The following is a 19,402-nucleotide window of genomic DNA, read 5'->3' as shown; positions in this document are numbered from 1 at the left end:
GCGTGATGTTGAAGGAAAAATCTGAATACTGGTATTTGCACCTTTGGGTCGAAATAGGGAAGGCGCAATGCATTCTGGGATCAGTAGGCGAAATGACGCAAGTGCGTCACAGTCAAAAAGAATGCGATTGGTTAATTCAATCAATTTAATCAATCAATTTAATTTACGCCATCGCAGTCATAATTCAGTCATTGATTTGGTCAAACACATTTGACCATCTGCATAAGGAAAGACGTTCTTAATAAAACAGAAATATTTTTAGTCAAAATAAGGTTTTACATCCTCTTTTTTTCACAGGCAAATTGAGACAAATATACACAGATTAATGTTAAAAAAAAGACATCGTTTGATAAAAATGCAGAACTGAGCCACTATCACATGATTAAAACAAGCATACAAATGAATAAAAACTGTCCAAGCGCTTCCATCTTGATAACATGTACTGTACATTTATAAGGATAGCGTAGCATTTAAGTAAGGATAAAAAAAAAAATAGTTCTTTTATAAAAAAAAAAAAAAAAAAAAAAAGTTTGAATTGATTATTCTAACAGTTTGATTCAATCACTTGAATGACACTGGAGAGGCCTCTGGGTGACAATGATCAAATCTATTTACATTTCATAAAATCAAATGAAATTTCATAAAAGTGTTTGGACAAGCAACAGGTTTAGGTGACCAGCACCTCATTAGTAGCTGAACATCTGCTGTGTGGCGCCGCTTTGCTGCTGTGACGTGGGTGGCTGACTCTGGCCGGGGTGGCCTCCCTCGGGGACCTGACTCTGGACCCCGTGAACGTCCCCCTGTGTGCCTTCAACCACAGGAGTGACCTGACCGCCCTCAGCCGTGGGTACTGGCCTCCAGGCCAGAGTCTGGGCTTCAAGCTGGTGACTCATGGGGTTGACAAGAGTGGCGAGGTTGATGAAGTGTGAAACCGACTGGGCTGACTGTCCTCCCGCTGGACCGACGGTTTCTGGGCCCAGCTCGGCGGGCCTGTTGTGCAGCATGGCCGAGCCGCTGACCGTGTCGAAGGTCACCGTGAGGATGGAGTTGTCCAGCGATAGTGGCCGGTCGCCGGCTGTCAGGTGCCCGACGGCTACGGGTTGCAGGCTTGTGAACTGAGCTGGGGTGGGGCTGGGCGCGACCGCCATGTTGCTCAGCCCCACGGAGTTGTTAGGAGAGGAGCCGGATGGAGCGTTGGGGTCAGTGAGAACAACCACCTGAAATAATCCCAATATAGGAATTAGAGCACGATTTCATTGAACAGAAGGATTTTATTTGGCAACTCCAAGCGTACCTGCTGGATACTCTGCACCGCAGAGCTCGTTTCTGTCTCCTCACCAATGATTACAGTGTTGAATTCTGGCAGATGTTTGGGCTCAGTGAAATCAACGTAATCATCTGATCCGGAAAGTTCTGGCTCGGGCGCGACTCTGAGCTTTTTCTTGGCCTGGCGAGTAGGTCGGCTGGGTCTTTCCTGAGACAGGCTGTCTTTTACTAGCGTCAGGCTTGGCTAAAGAATTGTGAGGTCATTTATTACATTTCACCAAGCATACGAGAAAACACACACGTTGCCCGTGGTCGTATATGCTTCAAGCTAACCTGCGCGATGCTGATAGACGAATCGTTGAATGTGGATGATTCCTGAAATTCATCAAAGTCATCAATTCTCACGGGGACAACCTTGAAACACAAAAGGCAAACCAGGTTAATGTGTAATTGCATCAAGTCCAACTAAACAAGCCGTGACGCTCACCTCTGGGTGTTTGCGTCGGAGGTGTCGGTTCATCGAGGCCCGCGTGGAAACCTTAGTGCCGCAGAGATTACACGACTGGGCTTCCACTTTCTCGTGAGTCAGGTGCACGTGCTTCTGCAGCATGTACTCGGTTAGATACTTCTTATCGCAGGTGGCGCAAGTCCAGGTCTTTCCCACTGTCGAGAGGGGGAACACAGTGAGGCTAGCGTAACTAGCTTAACCATTATTAAGAAAATATGACAAATGGACCAAGCAAGATGGCAACTCCAGAGAATACTTGCCGGTATGAATGAGTTTATGTGTCTCCAGAGTTGTTCTTTCACTGAATGTCTTCCCACACAACTCACACATGAAATCCTTTGTACCTACAAAAACAAACTAAATATGACCCAATACATCGACAATTTTAACTCAGCAATTTGAAACAATAACTCACCTGTGTGTCTCTTAAAATGTTTGAGCATGTTGACTTTCTGGGCAAACTTGCGGTTACACTCCTTACATTCATACTCTTTGATACCCTTGTGTAACTTCATGTGATGCCTGAGGGCATGCTTGGTCTTCATGCCTGCAAGAAGGTTCAATCATGTCCAAAGCATCCAAGCAACAGCTACTCCATGCAGACAATAAAAATTGACCTTTGCCACACTCTGCGCACAGGAAGTCTCGGATGTCGTCGTGGACCCTCAGGTGCTCCTTCAGCATGTCCTTCCTTGCAAAAGATTTGCCGCATTTGTCACAGCCGTGGCTCTTCACCCCTGCAGGATGTACAACTCTCTATTTAGATTGTGCAAGATTGTACCTACTTAATACCGTATTTTCCGGACTATAAGGCGCACCTAAAAACCTAAAATGTTCTCAAAAGCCGACCGTGCGCCTTATAGTCCGGTACGCCTTATATATGGACCAAATTCCTAAATTTAAACTGGCCCGAAGCATTGTGTCATGAAATCAATCATAAGTGGCCCACTGAAGACTATGAATCATGAATCAAAAAGACGATGGATCATTATTTTGTGATTATAAAGTAATTTGTTGCGTCTGAAGTTGAAATAAAAAAGATAAAATGGAGAATGATTTGGTTTGGATTAAAAATCTGCATTAATGGGGCGCTTTATAGTACGGTGCGCCTTATATAAGGACAAAGTTTTAAAATGGGCCATTCATTGAAGGTGCGCCTTATAGTCCGGGGCGCCTTATAGTCCAGAAAATACATTATATGTAGACCTAAAAAATCAAATACATTTTTGATAAATTTGCATGACCTCACCAGTGTGGATGATCTTGTGTCTTTCCAGGTTACCGATACTGTTGAAGATTCGGCCACATATTTCACAGGGATGGATATACCTTTGCGGGACAAAAATTTGCATTCTACTATATTGAAGCAACTCTGAAAGGGAAGTAATGATAATATGCTTACTTCTGCACAGCGGGGTCAGGGAGTTGCTCCCTGTGGATGACCAGGTGGGCGTTGTACGTGGCCTTGAGTGCAAAACGACGGTTGCAGATGGCACAGCCGAAACCTCGCTCTTTGTGCTGCTCCGTGATGTGTTTCAGATATTCTCGACCCTTGGCGAACGACATCTGCGTACGCGGCAAAAAGGGCCCATTTGAATTCATGTGGGGATCACATTGGCATGTTGAAAGCCTACCTGACATTTCTTGCAGTGATACTTGTGGTGCTCTGGGTCATCTTCATCTTCTTCATCTTCATCCCTTTCGTCACTATCGGCTGTTGGAATGCCGATCTTTTTAATGAAGTCCTCCCTCTTCTGCTCATCCATTACGGCTATATCCTGCAATGAGGAGAAGCTGATATTGAGACGTTTGCAAAAATGTCATTATTTTAATAGCATTGTCATTTTAATCACTGTTAATTTACTTTTTTAACAATTCAATATTGCTGGAGATTATTTTAGTTATCTATGATGAGAGCTAAAATACCATCTATCATCTATGCCTGATTAATTATTTTTTATTAATTATTTCTCCTCTTCATCATCTAAATAAGAAGTCAAAGTCACTTGTGAGGCTGCAAACGGACTAGCGACGAATGCCTGACCTTGAAGTGAACGTGAATGTGATCGCGAAGCACGTCCACTCGGAAGAACTTGCGGCCGCAGATCTCGCAGGTGTACTTTTTATCGCCGTGAGTCAGCAGATGTTTGTTCATGTTACTTCGGCAGGAGAACACCTGTTCACACACACACGTGAAAATAATGCTCAAACATCTGCCATCTTGTGCTAGTGCTGGAAAAGCAAGGCAGAAAAAGCTCGCCTTTCCACAGATGGGACACGGTGATGGTTCTTTTCTGTACTTGCACGCTTCTTCTCCATTGGTCTCCAACTCCTCTCGCTTCATGTGCTTTTGCCCTGTTTAAACGACATGTGGCTTAGCGAAAACCCTGAAGCTCTCGACAATAATAGGAATTTCCTGGGTAAACAGCGATAACGTAATTCCTTTGTTGGCATTGTTCAGCTGTGAGCAGACAGGTATTAAAACAGCAGGTGTGCCGAGTCACTATGTTCTCACCAACGCTGTGCCTCCTGTGGTGCTCCTGCATGACGTCTTTGCGATAGAACATCTTGTTACAGATTTCACAGGAGTAGAGCTTCTCTCCGTGTTTCTTCTTGTGCTTGGACAGGTTGCTGTTTGTGGAGAAGAAGCGGGAGCAGATATCGCACTGGAATGTCTTGTCGTCTGGCGGGAAAAGAAAAATACATTTTATTTCGATGTGTCAAACAAAATGTAACCCAAAAAAAAAATACAAAATCCTTACCTGTCCTGCAGTTGTGGAAATTTAAGGCATTTTGCAGGCGGAAGGATTTGTCACAAGTCATGCATTTATATTTATATTCCAGGTCGGGCTGTTGCACAAATGCATGACAAGTGTTTTTTTAACAAGCAGGTTTGACAGAGAAGCTGATTATGGATTAAAACATTACCCACCACATTTTTACTGTGTTTGTAGGAGATGTGCTGCTTCAGACTCTCCTTTCGACTGAACAACTTATCACAGTCGTCACACTTAAACAGTTTATCACCTGGAGAGATGACACGTGAAGAGAGAATTCACTTGAATCGGATTCAAATCCAAAGAGGCACCTGACTGGAGTAAAACCGTCCCAATACCGTGTGATCGGATATGTCGGTTCAGGTTACTGCTGTTCTGAAAGACCTTGGTGCACAGGGAGCAGCGGTACACCCTCTTGTGCTCTCGGATTTTGTGTCTCTTGTGCGCAATCCCGACGTCCGCAGCCCCGAGATGACGGTTTCTCTCTGTAGGAACTGCTGACTCGGAAGTAAGCGACTGCGTGCTCACCACGGGGGGCTTCACATCTGCACACATGAGGAACGGTTATGGAGTAATAAATCTGCAGCTTTGGCAGCCTGGAAAGATCACTTGTGTTTTTTTCACCTTTGCTTCTGCTTGCGGCGGCGGTGACAGGGTGAGGCCTGCGACCTTTCGCTCTCCTTCCACGAGTTAGCCCCCTCTTCACAGGAGGCCGGCCAGCGGGGGAGTGAATCTCCTCACTAGGCCCCACTGTGCTTTCCTCCTGTTCTGTTAGGGGGTCTTCTGGGAGATCTGGAGTGGCCATCAACTTACTGACAGCACCTGTCATGGCGAATGTGAGAAAAACAGGCAAACGACAAAAAACATTTTCACTGTCTACTATTACGACACAATATGAAATAAAAATATGGCTTGCAATAAATTGAGGTTTATGCCTAATCCAACATTCAAAATAATACTGACGATTAAAATTCAAGAATTCCAAGCACCCTTTGGAACACTGTGAAAAGTATTATATAACTGTATCTATCATTTTTAAGGATTGGCTTTATGACATCTAGTGATGTCTTTATAAGACAAGAGATTTTTATAGTCATTTTCATATCGCGTGAGCTAGAGTCATCCTCATAGTCACAGAATAGTTTGAACTGGATTACCTGCATTTTTGTAGTTTGTTACAGGGGGGGGAGAGGAGCTGGTTTTCACGTAAGTCTCTATGACAGATCCAGAAGATATAGTGAGATACAATTACCATATTTTATTTCTAAACACATCATAATTACAATGTTCGGAACCTTGAGGTGGCAATGGTTGAACTGGAAGCTTGAGCATGGGCTTCTCCATCTTTTTAGCATAGAAAGCTCCATACCAGACCCTCAACTCTGCTCCTGGCAGCACGTCCTAAGCAACAAATGACCAAAGCAGAAAGGATGAGCTTAAGTGGACACTTGGAAGACGTCAGGGATTGGGCGCACAGACAAACCTGGGATGTGTTGAAGAACACGTCATCGTCTTGCTGGTAAGCTGTCAGATTCTGGTGTTGGTGATCTGTGGCGGGTCGAACAAGCATCATCCAGTTACAGTCATCTTCACTACTGCAGTCAAAGCACACCACGATTCCATCCTTCTGGAAGACCTGCTCATCAGAGGGGAGGGATTACACCAAAGTCTCAAACTGCAAATATCTCAGGAAGCACATGAACGTACTTTCAAGGGAAACACGCCTTCGTTGTCCAAAACGGAGACCCGCTTCGCCTCGAAAGGCCCAAAACGAGTTCGTTTGACCAGCCGTCGCTGGACGAAGACTCCCTCGCCGCCTTCTGCCAAAGGTCTGATCTCCAGGCTATTCGGAATCGATGAACTGATACAGAATGGGAGTAAGTATTATTATAAAAATAATTCTGGACTTGACTGTAAATGTATGAGTGCATTATGAGACTTGCATATCCAACATCATTACAAATTTAATATTCATGCTTACACTTCAAAACCTCTAAACGGAGCATGTTTACAATATGACATAGCTTTGGAAGTTCTGTACAGTGAGGTCAGATGTCAGAATACACACTTCCGTTTACTTTTCTATGCAAAACTCAAATTGATCGATGGAGTCCAGTCAATTGTGCACGCTCACCGGGCCCGACTGAGAACAAATGAGTCCTGAACGGTCACTAGGGGTCCTAATTCGGGGCACTCGGAATCATGGTACTGCCCACAGTCTTCACACCCTATAATCAAGCACACAGATACCAAAACCTGCCATTACACACACAGGGACTTCCATAGGATGCCGAGATGATCCATACTCACAGATGCACTCCTCTGGAGTCTGAGCTGCCATTCTGTAAACCTAGCAACAAATAACAACGTTGTAAGTAGGAAGCCAAAGAGTTGACAGATGTCAAACGAAAGAGAGAGAGAAAATGACTGGCTATACGGATATAAATGAAATGATGGGTTTGCAATTATATTTTAATGCGGTGCTATGGAGCACCATTGATTGCGCAAACAAAAGAGTATTTTGACAGCATGAATGAAGCGACATAGTTGGAGCCAACATGTTAACGTGTGCAGTCCGAGTAGATCCAGGATTTCAGTTGCTCCCAAACTGTAGCCGGGTTTTAACTCCGATCTCAGGGTCTGGTCTCGAATAAAAATGTAACAAAGAACAGTCGGCATGGCGGATGGACGGGAGACGCAAAGCGCCAAACCGGAGTCGCAGTGCCTCGGTGTCCAGTAAACAGCAATGCAGGCGACAAGGGTGAACTCGCAGCGATTTAAAAGAATCGGCTACACATTTTCTGCACAACTGTGGTGAGATTTTGCGGGAGTAGCACATAGATTGATGGTGAAATATCTTACCCTTTCTGCAAAAGACACTTCATTTATTGAATCCTGACTCCGGGTTCCAATCCGCTCCAGAAACGGCGCAGGACCGGAAATGAGATGCCTGATGCATTGTGGGAGTTGTAGGCAAAGTTGAATTTTGGACGATAACGCCAATGGACGTTCATTTGTGTCCTTACTATCTATGAAGGATCAAAACTGACATAATAAATACAATTGTAAATAAAAACTAATGTAAAATATAATGAAAAAAAGCACGTTTTCTCTTCTTTTTTTTTTTACAACTACTTTTGCAACCCCATATATGCTTGTAAATCTAAAAACTACAACCAATACCAAAATCCCAATCATGCAATCAGTATTTATTGCTGAAAATTTAATGATTTGACAGGTTATTTCTGTAGAATTAGTACAGCTGATCTGTTTCTGTGCAAACAGAAGATACCCACACCCACACACACAAATAAATCAACAGCCCTTTTGTTTACTGAATGGTTTATAGTAGCGTAGTGCAAACAGGTTACTAGACACAGCAAAATTTAACACCTCTAAGAAGCAGGAGTCATTGCTGGAAGAGGAGCCTGTAATCGGATAAGGGCCATACTACACAATTAAGGACAAAGAAAAGCAAATGGGTTCCAAGAAATGCTCAATGGCATAAAATGCAGAAGTCTCTGTTTTTTTCTGTGCATAGGCTTTATAATGAGGCATGGGAGCCAAAAGCTGAGTCAAGGTTCTCATCTAGAGCGCATTTGTGCACAGAGCTACTGTAAGGCAATCTTAGCACTGCATATCGTTTTACATCTTAGTCATTCAAATGGAAGGTACAGTAGTTAGCTACAACAGCCTGCAGACACACCTTTCACATCAAAAAGCAAAAACAACCAGTTGGATGTCAATCAGCATCTGACATACCGGACGTTAAAAAAGTAGTTTTATGTGTGGTACTGCGGCCATGAAGCTGAGGATCTAACTAGAAAACTGGTTGTGTGAAACATAACGTAGCTGAGTGTGATGTCATAGTTGCAGGGTGAAAGTCACTAAGGGTCATTTTAGTGTACACGAAAAATATTTTGGGAAGACGCAATACATTTGCATTGTTCAAAACACACACAAAAAAATGCACACATTGTGTTATCCTATCAACAGTGTGGTGAGTTTATATTTAGGATATTTTGGACATTGACTTTGATATTGCACGGCTGATGCGAATTTTGATGTTACAAATGTTACTGGACTTGCAAATCACTCACATCTGACGTACTGACCTCAGAGTGAAGAGAAATAACAATATGCATACAAATGTCGTGTTTAAATACCATACGTCAAAAGTATTTGTGCCCAGAAGTAGTCATGTCACTCCCACCGCCTTGCACCAATGCATCATCTCCCTTTGTGAATATTTGGAACAGTCATTGCACTCAAAATAGAAAAGATACGTGAAAAGTGTGCAAATCCTCCAAGCCCACTCTCATGTTCATCGTTGGTCCTGTTGATCCGTCGTATAAAAGATACGGTTCACAGCAGGGATGGTTGATATTTCAAAGTCAGGGAGGTAGAGACGAAGGCCCACAACCGTCCCATTAGTTGCTAACAAGGCCACACCAGCGCCTTGAGAAGGCTGCAGAAAACCCAATTGAGGAACCATGCAAAATAATATCCTCTGAGATATGATTGACTCATATTCTGCAGAGTTTTTTTTTTTTTTGTCACAAACAATGCAGGTGCCCCGCTGTGCTGGCCAGCCAATGGAAGACAAAAATCCCAAAGACGTACAGAGGGCAAGTTTGAGGTGGTAGTTGTCGATGAGGGAGGAGGAGAGGGACGTGTCACGCGGGAGGCTGCCCAACGGAAGCGGAACCATTCGCTTTGCTTTTGCCTTTACGGCTGAGGATGCGGCTGATGGTAGCAGTTTTGCTGGCCCGCTCCACAGTGGCAGGAGGCTCCAGGTAGACCAGGTCATTGTGCGACTGGCTCATTCCAGGCTCCTTGCGCTGGTGCCGCCGTCGGAAGAACAACTTGGCGCTCTTCCTCAGGAAGCTTCCTGGAGTACAGAAGTGGACAGGGTGAAACGTGCTTTCATCATTTGACCTTTAGCTTTCGTAAAAAAGTCAATGCACGTATAATCGACAGTGATTGCTATAATCAATAGGGTGCTCGAGTTTGCTGAGAGCAGTTTAACACATTCTACCCACTCAAAGGACACACAATAAAAACTACAGTACTAAAACTACTACTACTACCCACAAGTGGTAACTTACTCATCTGGATATATCGTGCGCTTAGGACTGCTTTCCTCTAAGATGGCAGTAATCATAGCACAAACGGTGAGAGAGTGATGAGAAAAAAGAAAACAGACCATAGAACCAAGAAATGACAGAAATAAAAACAGACAGGGCAGAAAATCTGGTCGATATTAGCGTTGTCATTTTAAATCACTGAGATTGAGATGTAAACAATAATTTAGCTAAACCTCAAAAGTCAAACATGATTTATTTTTTTTAAATTGCCCCTCGGAAAAAAATAATACAAAGTGAATTAACAACAGTCCATCTCACCTCTTCTCTTTTTGCAGCTGACCTCTGACACGCACATGGAGAGCGAGGTATGATTTTGATCCTCTCCATCGTGGCTCTCCCAAGTCTCGGGCGGACGGCCCACTCCGCTGGGACCGTCCTCGTGTTCAGAGCCCTCCGGCGGGCTACTGGTCCCTGACATAATGGCCGTGGTCATATCCTGAGAAGAGCTTTCATCTGACATTGAAGCATCCATCGCTGCAGCGTAGCCCGCCATCAGAGCCAGCTCGTCGTCCTGGGACAACGGTGTCTGGGGGAAAATAATCATAGTCAAGCAAAAATATGCTGAAGCTAAGCTACCTCATCCTTACTTTGGCGATCCCGGAGATGATGATGGTACTCTTCTTCACCGGAGACCTGAGCTTCTGCTTGGCGGACTGATGGAGTTGTTTGATGGCGGCCTCGGCCACGGGGTCGGTGCCGTTTAGCATCAGCAACTCGGTGTCTGAAGAAGACAGGGCCTTGCTAACCGTTGCGCCCAACATTGACATCTGCTCGGAAACACGGCGCTCGGAAATCTTGGGCTTCAGGGTCAAAGCTCTTTGTGAAGAATCTGAAGGCAAACACGAAAGAAATGGCATCAGCAAAATTGACTTGTATTATATTTTCTGTCTGTCAATTTGATTTTTGTCGTACCAATGCTTAGTCCGGGAGGGAGCACCCGGCCCGGTTTGCTCTTGACCGCAGTGATGGTGGTGACCACCGTGCCACAGGGCATGACGGTCCGGTCCATCTCCACTCTCTTGGTGGAGGCGGGGGTCGGAGGCTGCCAGGACCTCACCTCACTGGGATCCAGGTACGTCAACTGAAAAATGGCGAGTTAAGACGCTGCGACATCTTTTGCTGGAAAATAGAAAAAGTGTCTTACATCAGTAGTAAGGGATCCAGTCACTACATCTTTGGTCATGAGTGGAAATGTTTGTTTTCCTTTGGGCTGCTTCCTAACAAGGTCAAAAGGCACTGACACCTGTCCCAAAAAGCCATCTGCAATTGAGAAAGGACAGTTTAGTCAAACCAGTGCGATAATCATAGGATGGCTACACAATACTTTTAATTCTTCACCTTCTTGAGATTGTCCATCATTCATCAATAGAATTAAAAGCTCCTTTGATCGGCCATTCAGTTCACTGGAAAGCACAAATATTACAGGCGGGGGAGAAAAGAAGTCATTTGGAGAGAGAGGACGAGTACAACTTCCTGTGATGATGGTGTGTTGCGAAATTTACAAGACAAAAGGCTGATCCCAGGCCAGATTAGCTGTGTTCTTCAAAGCTGGTGTATTAAATTTTTGTGGAGGGTCATCTAACTGCAGTACACACAGAGGACTTATGCTGCCTGCAATAAGAAAAACAAAACAAAAAAAAGTCATCTTAGAGTCCACAGCAATTTTGAGCAACGGCCTATTACCAACGCCGACTGTCAACCAGGAGACATAATAAATCTTCATATCAGTAAATATTAAGATGAAATGAAAGAATGTCTTCGAGTTGAACAGACTTGCGGGCTAATCAAATGTGTTGAAGCAAGACTGAATATTGCTTTTGCAACTTCCTCTTCCTCATTCTGATGGGGAAAAAGAGCTGCATTTAACATTATTATTATATATGAATATTATAATAATAATAATTACGACTATGTGTATATATAATGGACAAGTATTCAATGGTGGAAACTATTAAAAAAAATTCCACAACACCAGACTTGCTGTCAATCATCTCAAAACATCATTAAATGTATTTATGTGACATTATTATATATGACATGACGTCATTATGACGGTTTGTAATGTGAATACCAGCAGCATCTTCCTGCTGACTGAGTGTCACCCGAATGTTTTTCACCAACAGCTTCCAGTCGTGGGCGCGAGGAGGTTTGGGGGGTGAAAACACTTTGTTGCAAAGTTCCTGTTGAAGACAATTGAATTTTTTTTTTATTATTAATTGATGTCCATTTCATTTGATACTTATTCACAACCAGGGGGGGGGGAAACTGGCGCTGTTAAAACGAGGCATGACTCAAGCACCCACCTTGACCTCACAGGCCTGAGAAGGCTTGCAGCTCAATAACAAAGAAGGTTGCGTCGCACAGAGGACTTGCCTCAACTGCTCCTTTACTGCTGCCACGCAGGAAGTGCTGACGTTGTGCTGATCACACAGACGATGAGAGCAGTGAAATCACACTTGGAACATGGAAATCAAACTTGACCTTTTCAATGTACAATGAACATTTGCACTCAGGGTCTTTATTCGGTGATCCGTGCATTTCCCTGGAAATTACCTGGATCAAACTGGGGGTCACTTGCACCATTTCTGTCTCCAGGTGAGAAATCCCCCAGCTCACTCCGACCTGATCTTCCGCTTCTTGCAATCGTAACTCAAGCTGAGGACCACAAAGGGGAGAATTTTAATGAATGCCTGAAGGGAGGTTTTCAGATACAAATTAAAATGTGCAAAAATTCAACTTGGTCAGCTTGACAAAGAGGATTATTAAAAAAAGGTGCATTCCAAATTTGAAGCCAGCTGCTAAGAGATGAAGCAAAACAAGTGAGAACACCAACTCCAGCTGCCAATCGTGTCCTAGCCTGTTTGGATTTCGAGTGTTGGATTTCAGAGCTGCCTGCGTAATACCAAACATGCCGAACAAAACCCACATCGGAGCGCAATGAAGACATCTAGATTGATCCAAAGAACAATATCGCAGTGTGCGGTGCGCTGACTGCCAAATCAGGACGGTCAGATTTCTCCTAAACAAAAGCACGAAAATAATTTGCGAGTGAAGCTTTTCATCTCCACTGAATAGTATTAAAAAGGTTTCAGAGTTCACACCATCTGGCTGATTTAATAGAACACTTGCCTGCTATTTAACAACGTAGCTGAGTTTACACAAAAGTGTCACATGGGTGTGCTCACGTGCAAGAAGCCATGTGGGCCAGGAGTGGGTTGAAAGGCCCTCGACTGCTTTCGATTGTCTACATACAACGTGTATTATTGTCAAGCCGGGACCATTCTAGCTTGCAGCCGAGTCAAAGTTCCATTGGATGGATGCGGTCGGTCTTTTGGACCTTTCCAGACTGAGCCGAAACAGCGAGAGCAAGCATTGAAGCCGACCTACAGCTTCTAATCCTGACCCTAGCTCTCTACCCTCTCACTCAAGTTGTATTTATGGTACAAAGAGCTCAGGGAGCGCCGAGGTGTTACAAGCACCTTATTGGTTTAAAAATAATCTTTAATACAAGTGGGTTAGCCTGCATTGAAGATCTTAAACTGAACCTAAATACGGGATAAAAGCTTAGTGTAGCTAAAATGAGACCTTTGGTGTTGAGTTGGATGAGGGAAGATGAAGTGAAAACATGCTAATTCAAGGGGCTGAGTCATCAACGTGCTATTTGCTAGTGCTAGTCAGCAAGATGGAATATATTTGAGGTGCTATGAATAAATGGAGTAAATTTAAAATGCATTTTAAAAACTATCACCGATATGAACAGTTCAAATGAAGTAGAACAGTTTTACATGATTGCAGTGAAGTATTTGGGACACAATCCCAGACACATACCTCAACCATGTAATCTAATGCTACCGACAGGCAGTAGTGATCTAAATCTGGGCCACGTGTCATTTTAAATAAGATCTCACGAGTCACACTGTAAAAAAAGGGGGACACATTTGCTATAGACGTGAACGTCACTCCATGTACCTGCAGCTCCAGCGGGGATATGCATACTCTGTATTTACAAGGATCCGCCGACATTGCTGTGTTTGTGGACACGCCGAGAGAGAACTGAAGCTTTTCGCCGACCACGCAACAGGAAGCAGTCTGTTGGAGGAAGACAGCGAGCCACTGAGGAGATGAACGTCGGCAACAAATAGGAATATTTGAACTGACGCGTCAAAGATTCATTTTAACAGAGCTGGCAGTGAATGACTTTAATTATGTAATTTAACAATGAAAGTACTTCAAAAGGATGTATCGTGATTTTTCTCTATTGTGGTAAATGTAAACACACACACACTTGTGGGTTGCTTCTTGCTGTCAACCAACGTGGCAATGTAAGCTTCTTAAATAAAGACGCTGTGGCTAAGTAAAAATAAGCATCGGTTCATTACATTACAGAGTAACAACAAAGCAATGGGGATGTTTGTGCACGTAATTGCCAACAACACAAAGAAAAGGAATTTGTTACAATCCGCTTTGTTGTGGCAGCTTGTTATGAATTCTGCACAAACCGGGGATTCAATCTACTTAGGTAATAATATTGACTAAATGAAACCTTTTATTATGGCATCACTCTAGGTGAGTCATCTCTTTGTAGAGTTTCCAACAAATGGAGGTGCAATAAACTCACAATGGTCAATGTTTGTACACCACTTGGTTAATGGATGGACTAGGGTTGGTAAAAGAAAATATTAGTGCATGAGTCAGTGGTTGTGAGCGACTGCAGGCAATCGGCTCTGATCATGACGACTCTTTTTCAGCTAAATTAAGGACGGTTGACGAGACGCTCTTCTTCAGTAAGGTACATACCAAAGTAAATTACATAAACAAGTCAAAATGTGCTTGTTTTTCAATGTTTTTCCTGTTCTGTTTGAAGCTGACAAGCAAACATTCTACAATTGATGCAAATCCAGTGAGCTAAATTATATTTATGTAAGGCGCTGCAATAGAAACTCTTTTGAATTCGTCGTGAAAGTTACATTAAAATCTTCAAAAAAAAAAGTGATATTAGATATATAAAAAAGAGGTTTGGTTAGAAAATAAAGTGCATTCGGCGCAAAATGTTCTGTAACCGGCAAAGCACGCCAAGAATCAAGCGAAATATTTTATATAGAATATGTAAATGTCAAATTGCAAATATACTGGGCTGCAACTGCAGACTTTCGTCAAGTGTACCTTATTTTTGGTCGATTTCTTAAAGCGGGACACTTTGCTGATGGTGAGCTCAGATGCTTCGATGTCATCTTCATCGAAGGTCAAAATAAGTGGACTCTGTTAAAAAAAAAAAAAAACACTCAAATAAGCAACACCAAGTGAATGAAATGCCAACCAATACCTGAGCTGTCTTTAATTCCAAATATTTCAACCAACTTGCACATCTAATAACATCATCAGCTCATTTTGATCAGTACCAGCCTCATATTGAGGTGACGAAGCAATAATGACTTACCCCACTCGTCTCCCTTGATTTGGAATTCAATGCCTTGCACCATGCACCTCTCCACTGACGTTTCCAACTATTCAGTGACAGCGCCCATCCAAGCAGAGAGGCGGCTTCCTCCTTCGCCGCATTGTCCTCTACTACGATTTTCTCCAACCCTGTTGCCCTTAGTTGGAAATACTGTACAAAATACAGTATCAGGGTAACTAGGGATGCAATAAAAAGTGTGACCATACATAGCCACTGCGGATCAGCCAGACCAAAATATGAACTGGAACTTTCCAGGTCGGACATTCTTTGCTGATAAAATGAAGTCTACACCTTAACACACTTCCAGTGAAAGTGTCCCTTGCATCATTAGTTTTGCTTCTAAACAAAATCAATTAAGACATTATAATAACCGCGTTGCATTCAATGCCCCAAATAAATGATGCTTCACGTCCATGTTGCTTTTTGAAGATAAATCCCGATTGGGAAAAAAGGCGACAGTTCTTCCAAGCTCCTCTTCTCATAGCTGCAGGTAATTTTGAGTGTCAGGCAGGACTGCATAATAATACTCCTCCATCGAATTCGTTAGTTAGCTCACTTGGCTAATCCCAGCTAAGGCTCGCGTAACCAGCTCATTAGCAGCGAGGACTGAAAAACTTTCCCCTAAAAGGAATTATATCCAAAGTCCCCGGTGAGGCGCCAGAAGACGATGTCCAATTCATATTAAAAAAATGATCCAATGAAACATTTGTTAAAGGTGAAGCGAGACAGTGAGCCGCTCCCGTTTCTCGTGTAGGTTTGTATGTGCACTGTAATGGTACGAGAAGTTACCGTTTGGATATGTGGCACAAACTGTAACTCCCATGATGCACCGCGAAGTCAATGCGACACTTTTAAACTTTAAATGTTGCCTACCATAGCTTTATTATTCATAGTTCATATGTTTAGCAACTATATGTCATTGATGTTATTTGCAGAAAATGGTTTTAAAATGGCCATTTAGTAGATTTTATTTGAATTTGTTATTTTGAACCACTTGACTTGCCGTAGACTGTACCACTGACATCATCACCACGACTTCCGGTACCTTTTGTAGCAAACATTTAGCTCGGTCGGCGGCTTGTGGTCGCTACAAGAGGCCTGGACAGAAATATAACAATTTGGATTATCAGTGGATAATCACACGATATATTATCCTATAATACGTCGTAAAATCTTTGTCCCGTTTATCTTGTCAAGGTAATAAAATACAGATCTAGCCGCGAGCTAAAGCTAAATGTAGTTTGTAAACAGACGCCATCACTTATCGCATGCGATTGAGTTTTAAAAACGATTTGACAATGAATTGTCGATCGGAGCTTCTTGAAGTCACAGTGGAGGCGAGGCAGGTTGAAGAGTCAATACTGTCTTTGCTGCACACAATTGTACTGCACCGCAGCACGGGAAAATTTCACTATAAAAAGGAAGGTACCTACTCCATCGGTACAGTTGGGACCGTGGATATTGACTGTGACTATATCGACTTCACTTTTGTCAAAATTTCCTCGGAAGAGCTTGACAGGGTGATCAAAAAAGCTGTAGTTGAATTCAAGGTAATATTCCTTTCAGGGTGTTTTGATGACCCACCTGAGGGGTCAACATGTGTGTTTGTTTACAGGACGCTTTGAACATTTCCGGAAGTGATGGCATTGGTCAAATTTCCCTGGAATTCTACCAGAAAAAGAAGTCCCGCTGGCCTTTCTCTGATGAGTGTATTCCCTGGGAGGTATGGAACATCAAAGTCAACGTGGTCAACCTAGCAAACGAGCAGGAGAGGCAGATCTGCAGAGAGAAAGTGGGAGAAAAACTCTGCGAGAAGGTGATCAACGTCGTCGAGGTCATCAATCGCCACGATTACGTGCCAAAGATGCCCACCCAGTCCGAAGTGGACAATGTGTTTGACACCAGTTTGAGAGAAGTGCAGCCTTATCTCCATAAGATCACATACCAGATCACCGACTCTCTGGGCACATCTGTGAGCACCACCATGAGAAGGCTGATAAAAGACACTCTTGCACTGTGAAGTTAACCTGTTATTCAAGCTTCACGCGTGATGGTGCAAGATTACAATATTTTTTTCCTCTCAATTAGTTTTGACTGTGAAACAATGGTACGATTTGTGTAATTTCTTATCCTTGTCAACTCAGAGAAATAAAACAATAATAATAATTCATTAAATTTGTATAGCGCTTTTCAAAAACCCAAAGACGCTTAGCAGTAACATGTCATTATTTGTTTGACACCATTGTCTATAAATTGTTTAAATATTTTATGAAATCTATTGTAAATAGAAATAATCTTAAAATTAAAGATTTGTCCATGTTCTGTATCTGATGACGCATTTACAGTTCTTTTTGTTTTAATAGTTCAAGAGGCCCTTGTTTTTTGAATGTGCAAAGAGTTGCATTCTCACTACACACACAATCAGGAACATTGTGCAGGAATGGTGTTCAGTGTATTGTTTTGAAAAAAATAAAAGCATCCATTCTATAGCTCAACTCGCTCGTTTCCAGGTCACAATGGCCCACACCATACAAGCCTCAAGCTGAATGTTGCCATCAGGCCAATGTTTGTTTATGCCACCTCTTGATTAGTTCAGCATTTGTATGATATTTACCTTAAGGTTTAAGTAAATTTAGAAAAGGTCATCCATAGTCACATGATTTGTAACTTATAGCAACTGGTTTTGGAACACTGAAGAGAACATTTACACCAAAGCCACTAAAAAAAATTGGTTAATAGTATTGGCCTATTTAAATAATTATAACAATCTATATGGAATTAATACACATTGTGAAAAAAAGTTTACATTGTTTCTTATACAATGTAACTCTTTATTACAGAGATAAATCACAAAAACTGTAGAAAAAAAAAACTAAACAAAAAAAACAGCTGCAAAAAAGCAACAATAACACAACCAATGCTGATACAAATCTTATTGCAGGTTGAGCACTGCTTTACTAAAAAGATTGAACTAACAAAACTGGTACAAAACGTCAGAAACACGTCCATTGTACACAATCCTAATATCTCTCGAGAACAGTGCACAAAGTCTTTCTCACAAAGAATTTAAGAGCACTATTAAGTCAATATCACCATAAGGTGCTTAATAAACTTCACCCTTGAAAATCGGACATTTTCCATTGAATTTTACATTCAACTTTGAGAATCTGCTGATAGGGTGGACATTTTTGGCTAATGCTAGCACATGGTAGATTTTCACTAAGCAACATGATTTGGTTAGCAAGCTGACTGTGAATTTGAAATCTCAATATTATGTTAAGATTGGCATCCAACTACACATAAAATGACACAAATATCACAACATACATACTGTTTGCCTAAAAAAAAAAATACAGGTAGTAATGTCACTGAAATCATCATAAGGTTGTAAAAGGGGCAGTTACCCCACATTAATTGCAATTTCATATTCAACATGATGAAAATAGAATACACGTGATCAAAATGACTAACTTGTGAATAGTAAAATCAATTCATCATTTAACTAACCATTTGTTACACATATGTCAGCAGAGCAGTGTTGGGAACATGAAAAATGTTCCATGGGGGAAAATAAAAAGACAATAAAATGAAAGAAATGCATCTTAAGTGACATCATTGTACTGTGTATGTGTGCAAATGTTTTGCCGACCTTTCATTACTCTGCTACGCTCTCATTATGATTCTGATGAGGACACCAAGCACTTAATAGTGATATTGACCTATTATTGATGCAATGTCAAAAGAATCAGCCACAACAAGGCGCTATTTGTACTTATACATATTTCTCCATTATTATTTACCATCAAGCCAAAGCAAAGGTACAGGATTACAAATTGAAACACCTAGGCTACATTCAAAACACAATCCACGGTGACTCTTTAGAAGCAGGAACACAAAGCGCATGAGAATAAACAATTGTAGTTGTACTAAGTTCATTTTGTTTTTACTTGTTAATCACAAACAAAGTTGTTTGAGATAAAAGAACCAGTGAAGTAATAAACAATTGTGCCTCCAAAGTACCGCACCTTTCCCGATGGTACCGCCTGAGTAAAGTCATCATGTTGCTGAATGTTATTGAATATGTGATTATGAAAAAAAAACCTCGGTCCAAAACTTTGATCGAATATTGGTTAAGTATCCAACTCAAATGGCACATTCATTGAAGTGATATGAAAAATAAGATTCAAAATGTTGTCATTTTAGTCAGATCGGTGCTTGGATTGAGTGGATCTATGTTTTTGAATGA

The 19,402-nt window shown here is 42.1% G+C and overlaps 3 protein-coding genes and 1 long non-coding RNA gene across 5 annotated transcripts; 2 read left to right on the top strand and 2 right to left on the bottom strand.

The window, feature by feature from the left end:
• Nucleotides 1–131: 131 nt before the first annotated feature.
• prdm15 (PR domain containing 15) lies at nt 132–7,476 on the bottom strand. Its single transcript, XM_037270502.1, has 24 exons — nt 7,414–7,476; nt 6,862–6,901; nt 6,686–6,779; nt 6,259–6,412; nt 6,035–6,187; nt 5,847–5,952; nt 5,709–5,765; nt 5,176–5,373; nt 4,890–5,096; nt 4,707–4,801; nt 4,537–4,624; nt 4,290–4,457; nt 4,035–4,129; nt 3,819–3,950; nt 3,409–3,552; nt 3,177–3,340; nt 3,024–3,103; nt 2,392–2,511; nt 2,190–2,321; nt 2,035–2,118; nt 1,754–1,929; nt 1,600–1,680; nt 1,295–1,510; nt 132–1,217 (listed from the first exon to the last, which is right to left on the bottom strand). The coding sequence occupies exons 2-24, from the start codon at nt 6,890–6,892 to the stop codon at nt 687–689; spliced, it is 3,306 nt and encodes a 1,101-aa protein (XP_037126397.1). The 5' UTR covers nt 6,893–6,901; nt 7,414–7,476; the 3' UTR covers nt 132–686.
• On the top strand, nt 3,020–4,509 carry LOC119134142. The gene is made up of 2 exons (XR_005100270.1): nt 3,020–3,220; nt 3,314–4,509. It is a non-coding gene; the product is annotated as an uncharacterized LOC119134142 (long non-coding RNA).
• A 263-nt stretch (nt 7,477–7,739) lies between the features above and the next one.
• Nucleotides 7,740–15,953, bottom strand: LOC119134076 (C2 domain-containing protein 2). Of its 2 annotated transcripts, none has more exons than XM_037270529.1 (13): nt 15,136–15,953; nt 14,862–14,957; nt 13,668–13,787; nt 12,252–12,353; nt 12,002–12,118; nt 11,770–11,878; nt 11,201–11,309; nt 11,037–11,101; nt 10,843–10,958; nt 10,611–10,779; nt 10,286–10,527; nt 9,957–10,224; nt 7,740–9,442 (listed from the first exon to the last, which is right to left on the bottom strand). In XM_037270529.1, the coding sequence occupies exons 1-13, from the start codon at nt 15,418–15,420 to the stop codon at nt 9,228–9,230; spliced, it is 2,013 nt and encodes a 670-aa protein (XP_037126424.1). In that variant the 5' UTR covers nt 15,421–15,953; the 3' UTR covers nt 7,740–9,227. The 2 variants fall into 2 exon arrangements, with proteins under 2 accessions (XP_037126424.1, XP_037126425.1); XM_037270530.1 differs by lacking the exon at nt 7,740–9,442 and adding an exon at nt 9,464–9,696.
• A 226-nt stretch (nt 15,954–16,179) lies between these two features.
• Nucleotides 16,180–17,651, top strand: atg101 (autophagy related 101). The gene is made up of 3 exons (XM_037270616.1): nt 16,180–16,706; nt 16,772–17,313; nt 17,366–17,651. The coding sequence occupies exons 1-2, from the start codon at nt 16,425–16,427 to the stop codon at nt 17,174–17,176; spliced, it is 687 nt and encodes a 228-aa protein (XP_037126511.1). The 5' UTR covers nt 16,180–16,424; the 3' UTR covers nt 17,177–17,313; nt 17,366–17,651.
• The last annotated feature ends 1,751 nt before the right edge of the window (nt 17,652–19,402 follow it).

This window comes from Syngnathus acus, chromosome 14 (genome assembly GCF_901709675.1).
Source record: "Syngnathus acus chromosome 14, fSynAcu1.2, whole genome shotgun sequence".
Classification (NCBI taxonomy): domain Eukaryota; kingdom Metazoa; phylum Chordata; class Actinopteri; order Syngnathiformes; family Syngnathidae; genus Syngnathus; species Syngnathus acus.
The sequence above is the reverse complement of the archived record's forward strand: the minus strand, read 5'-3'. Positions and strand labels throughout refer to the sequence as shown.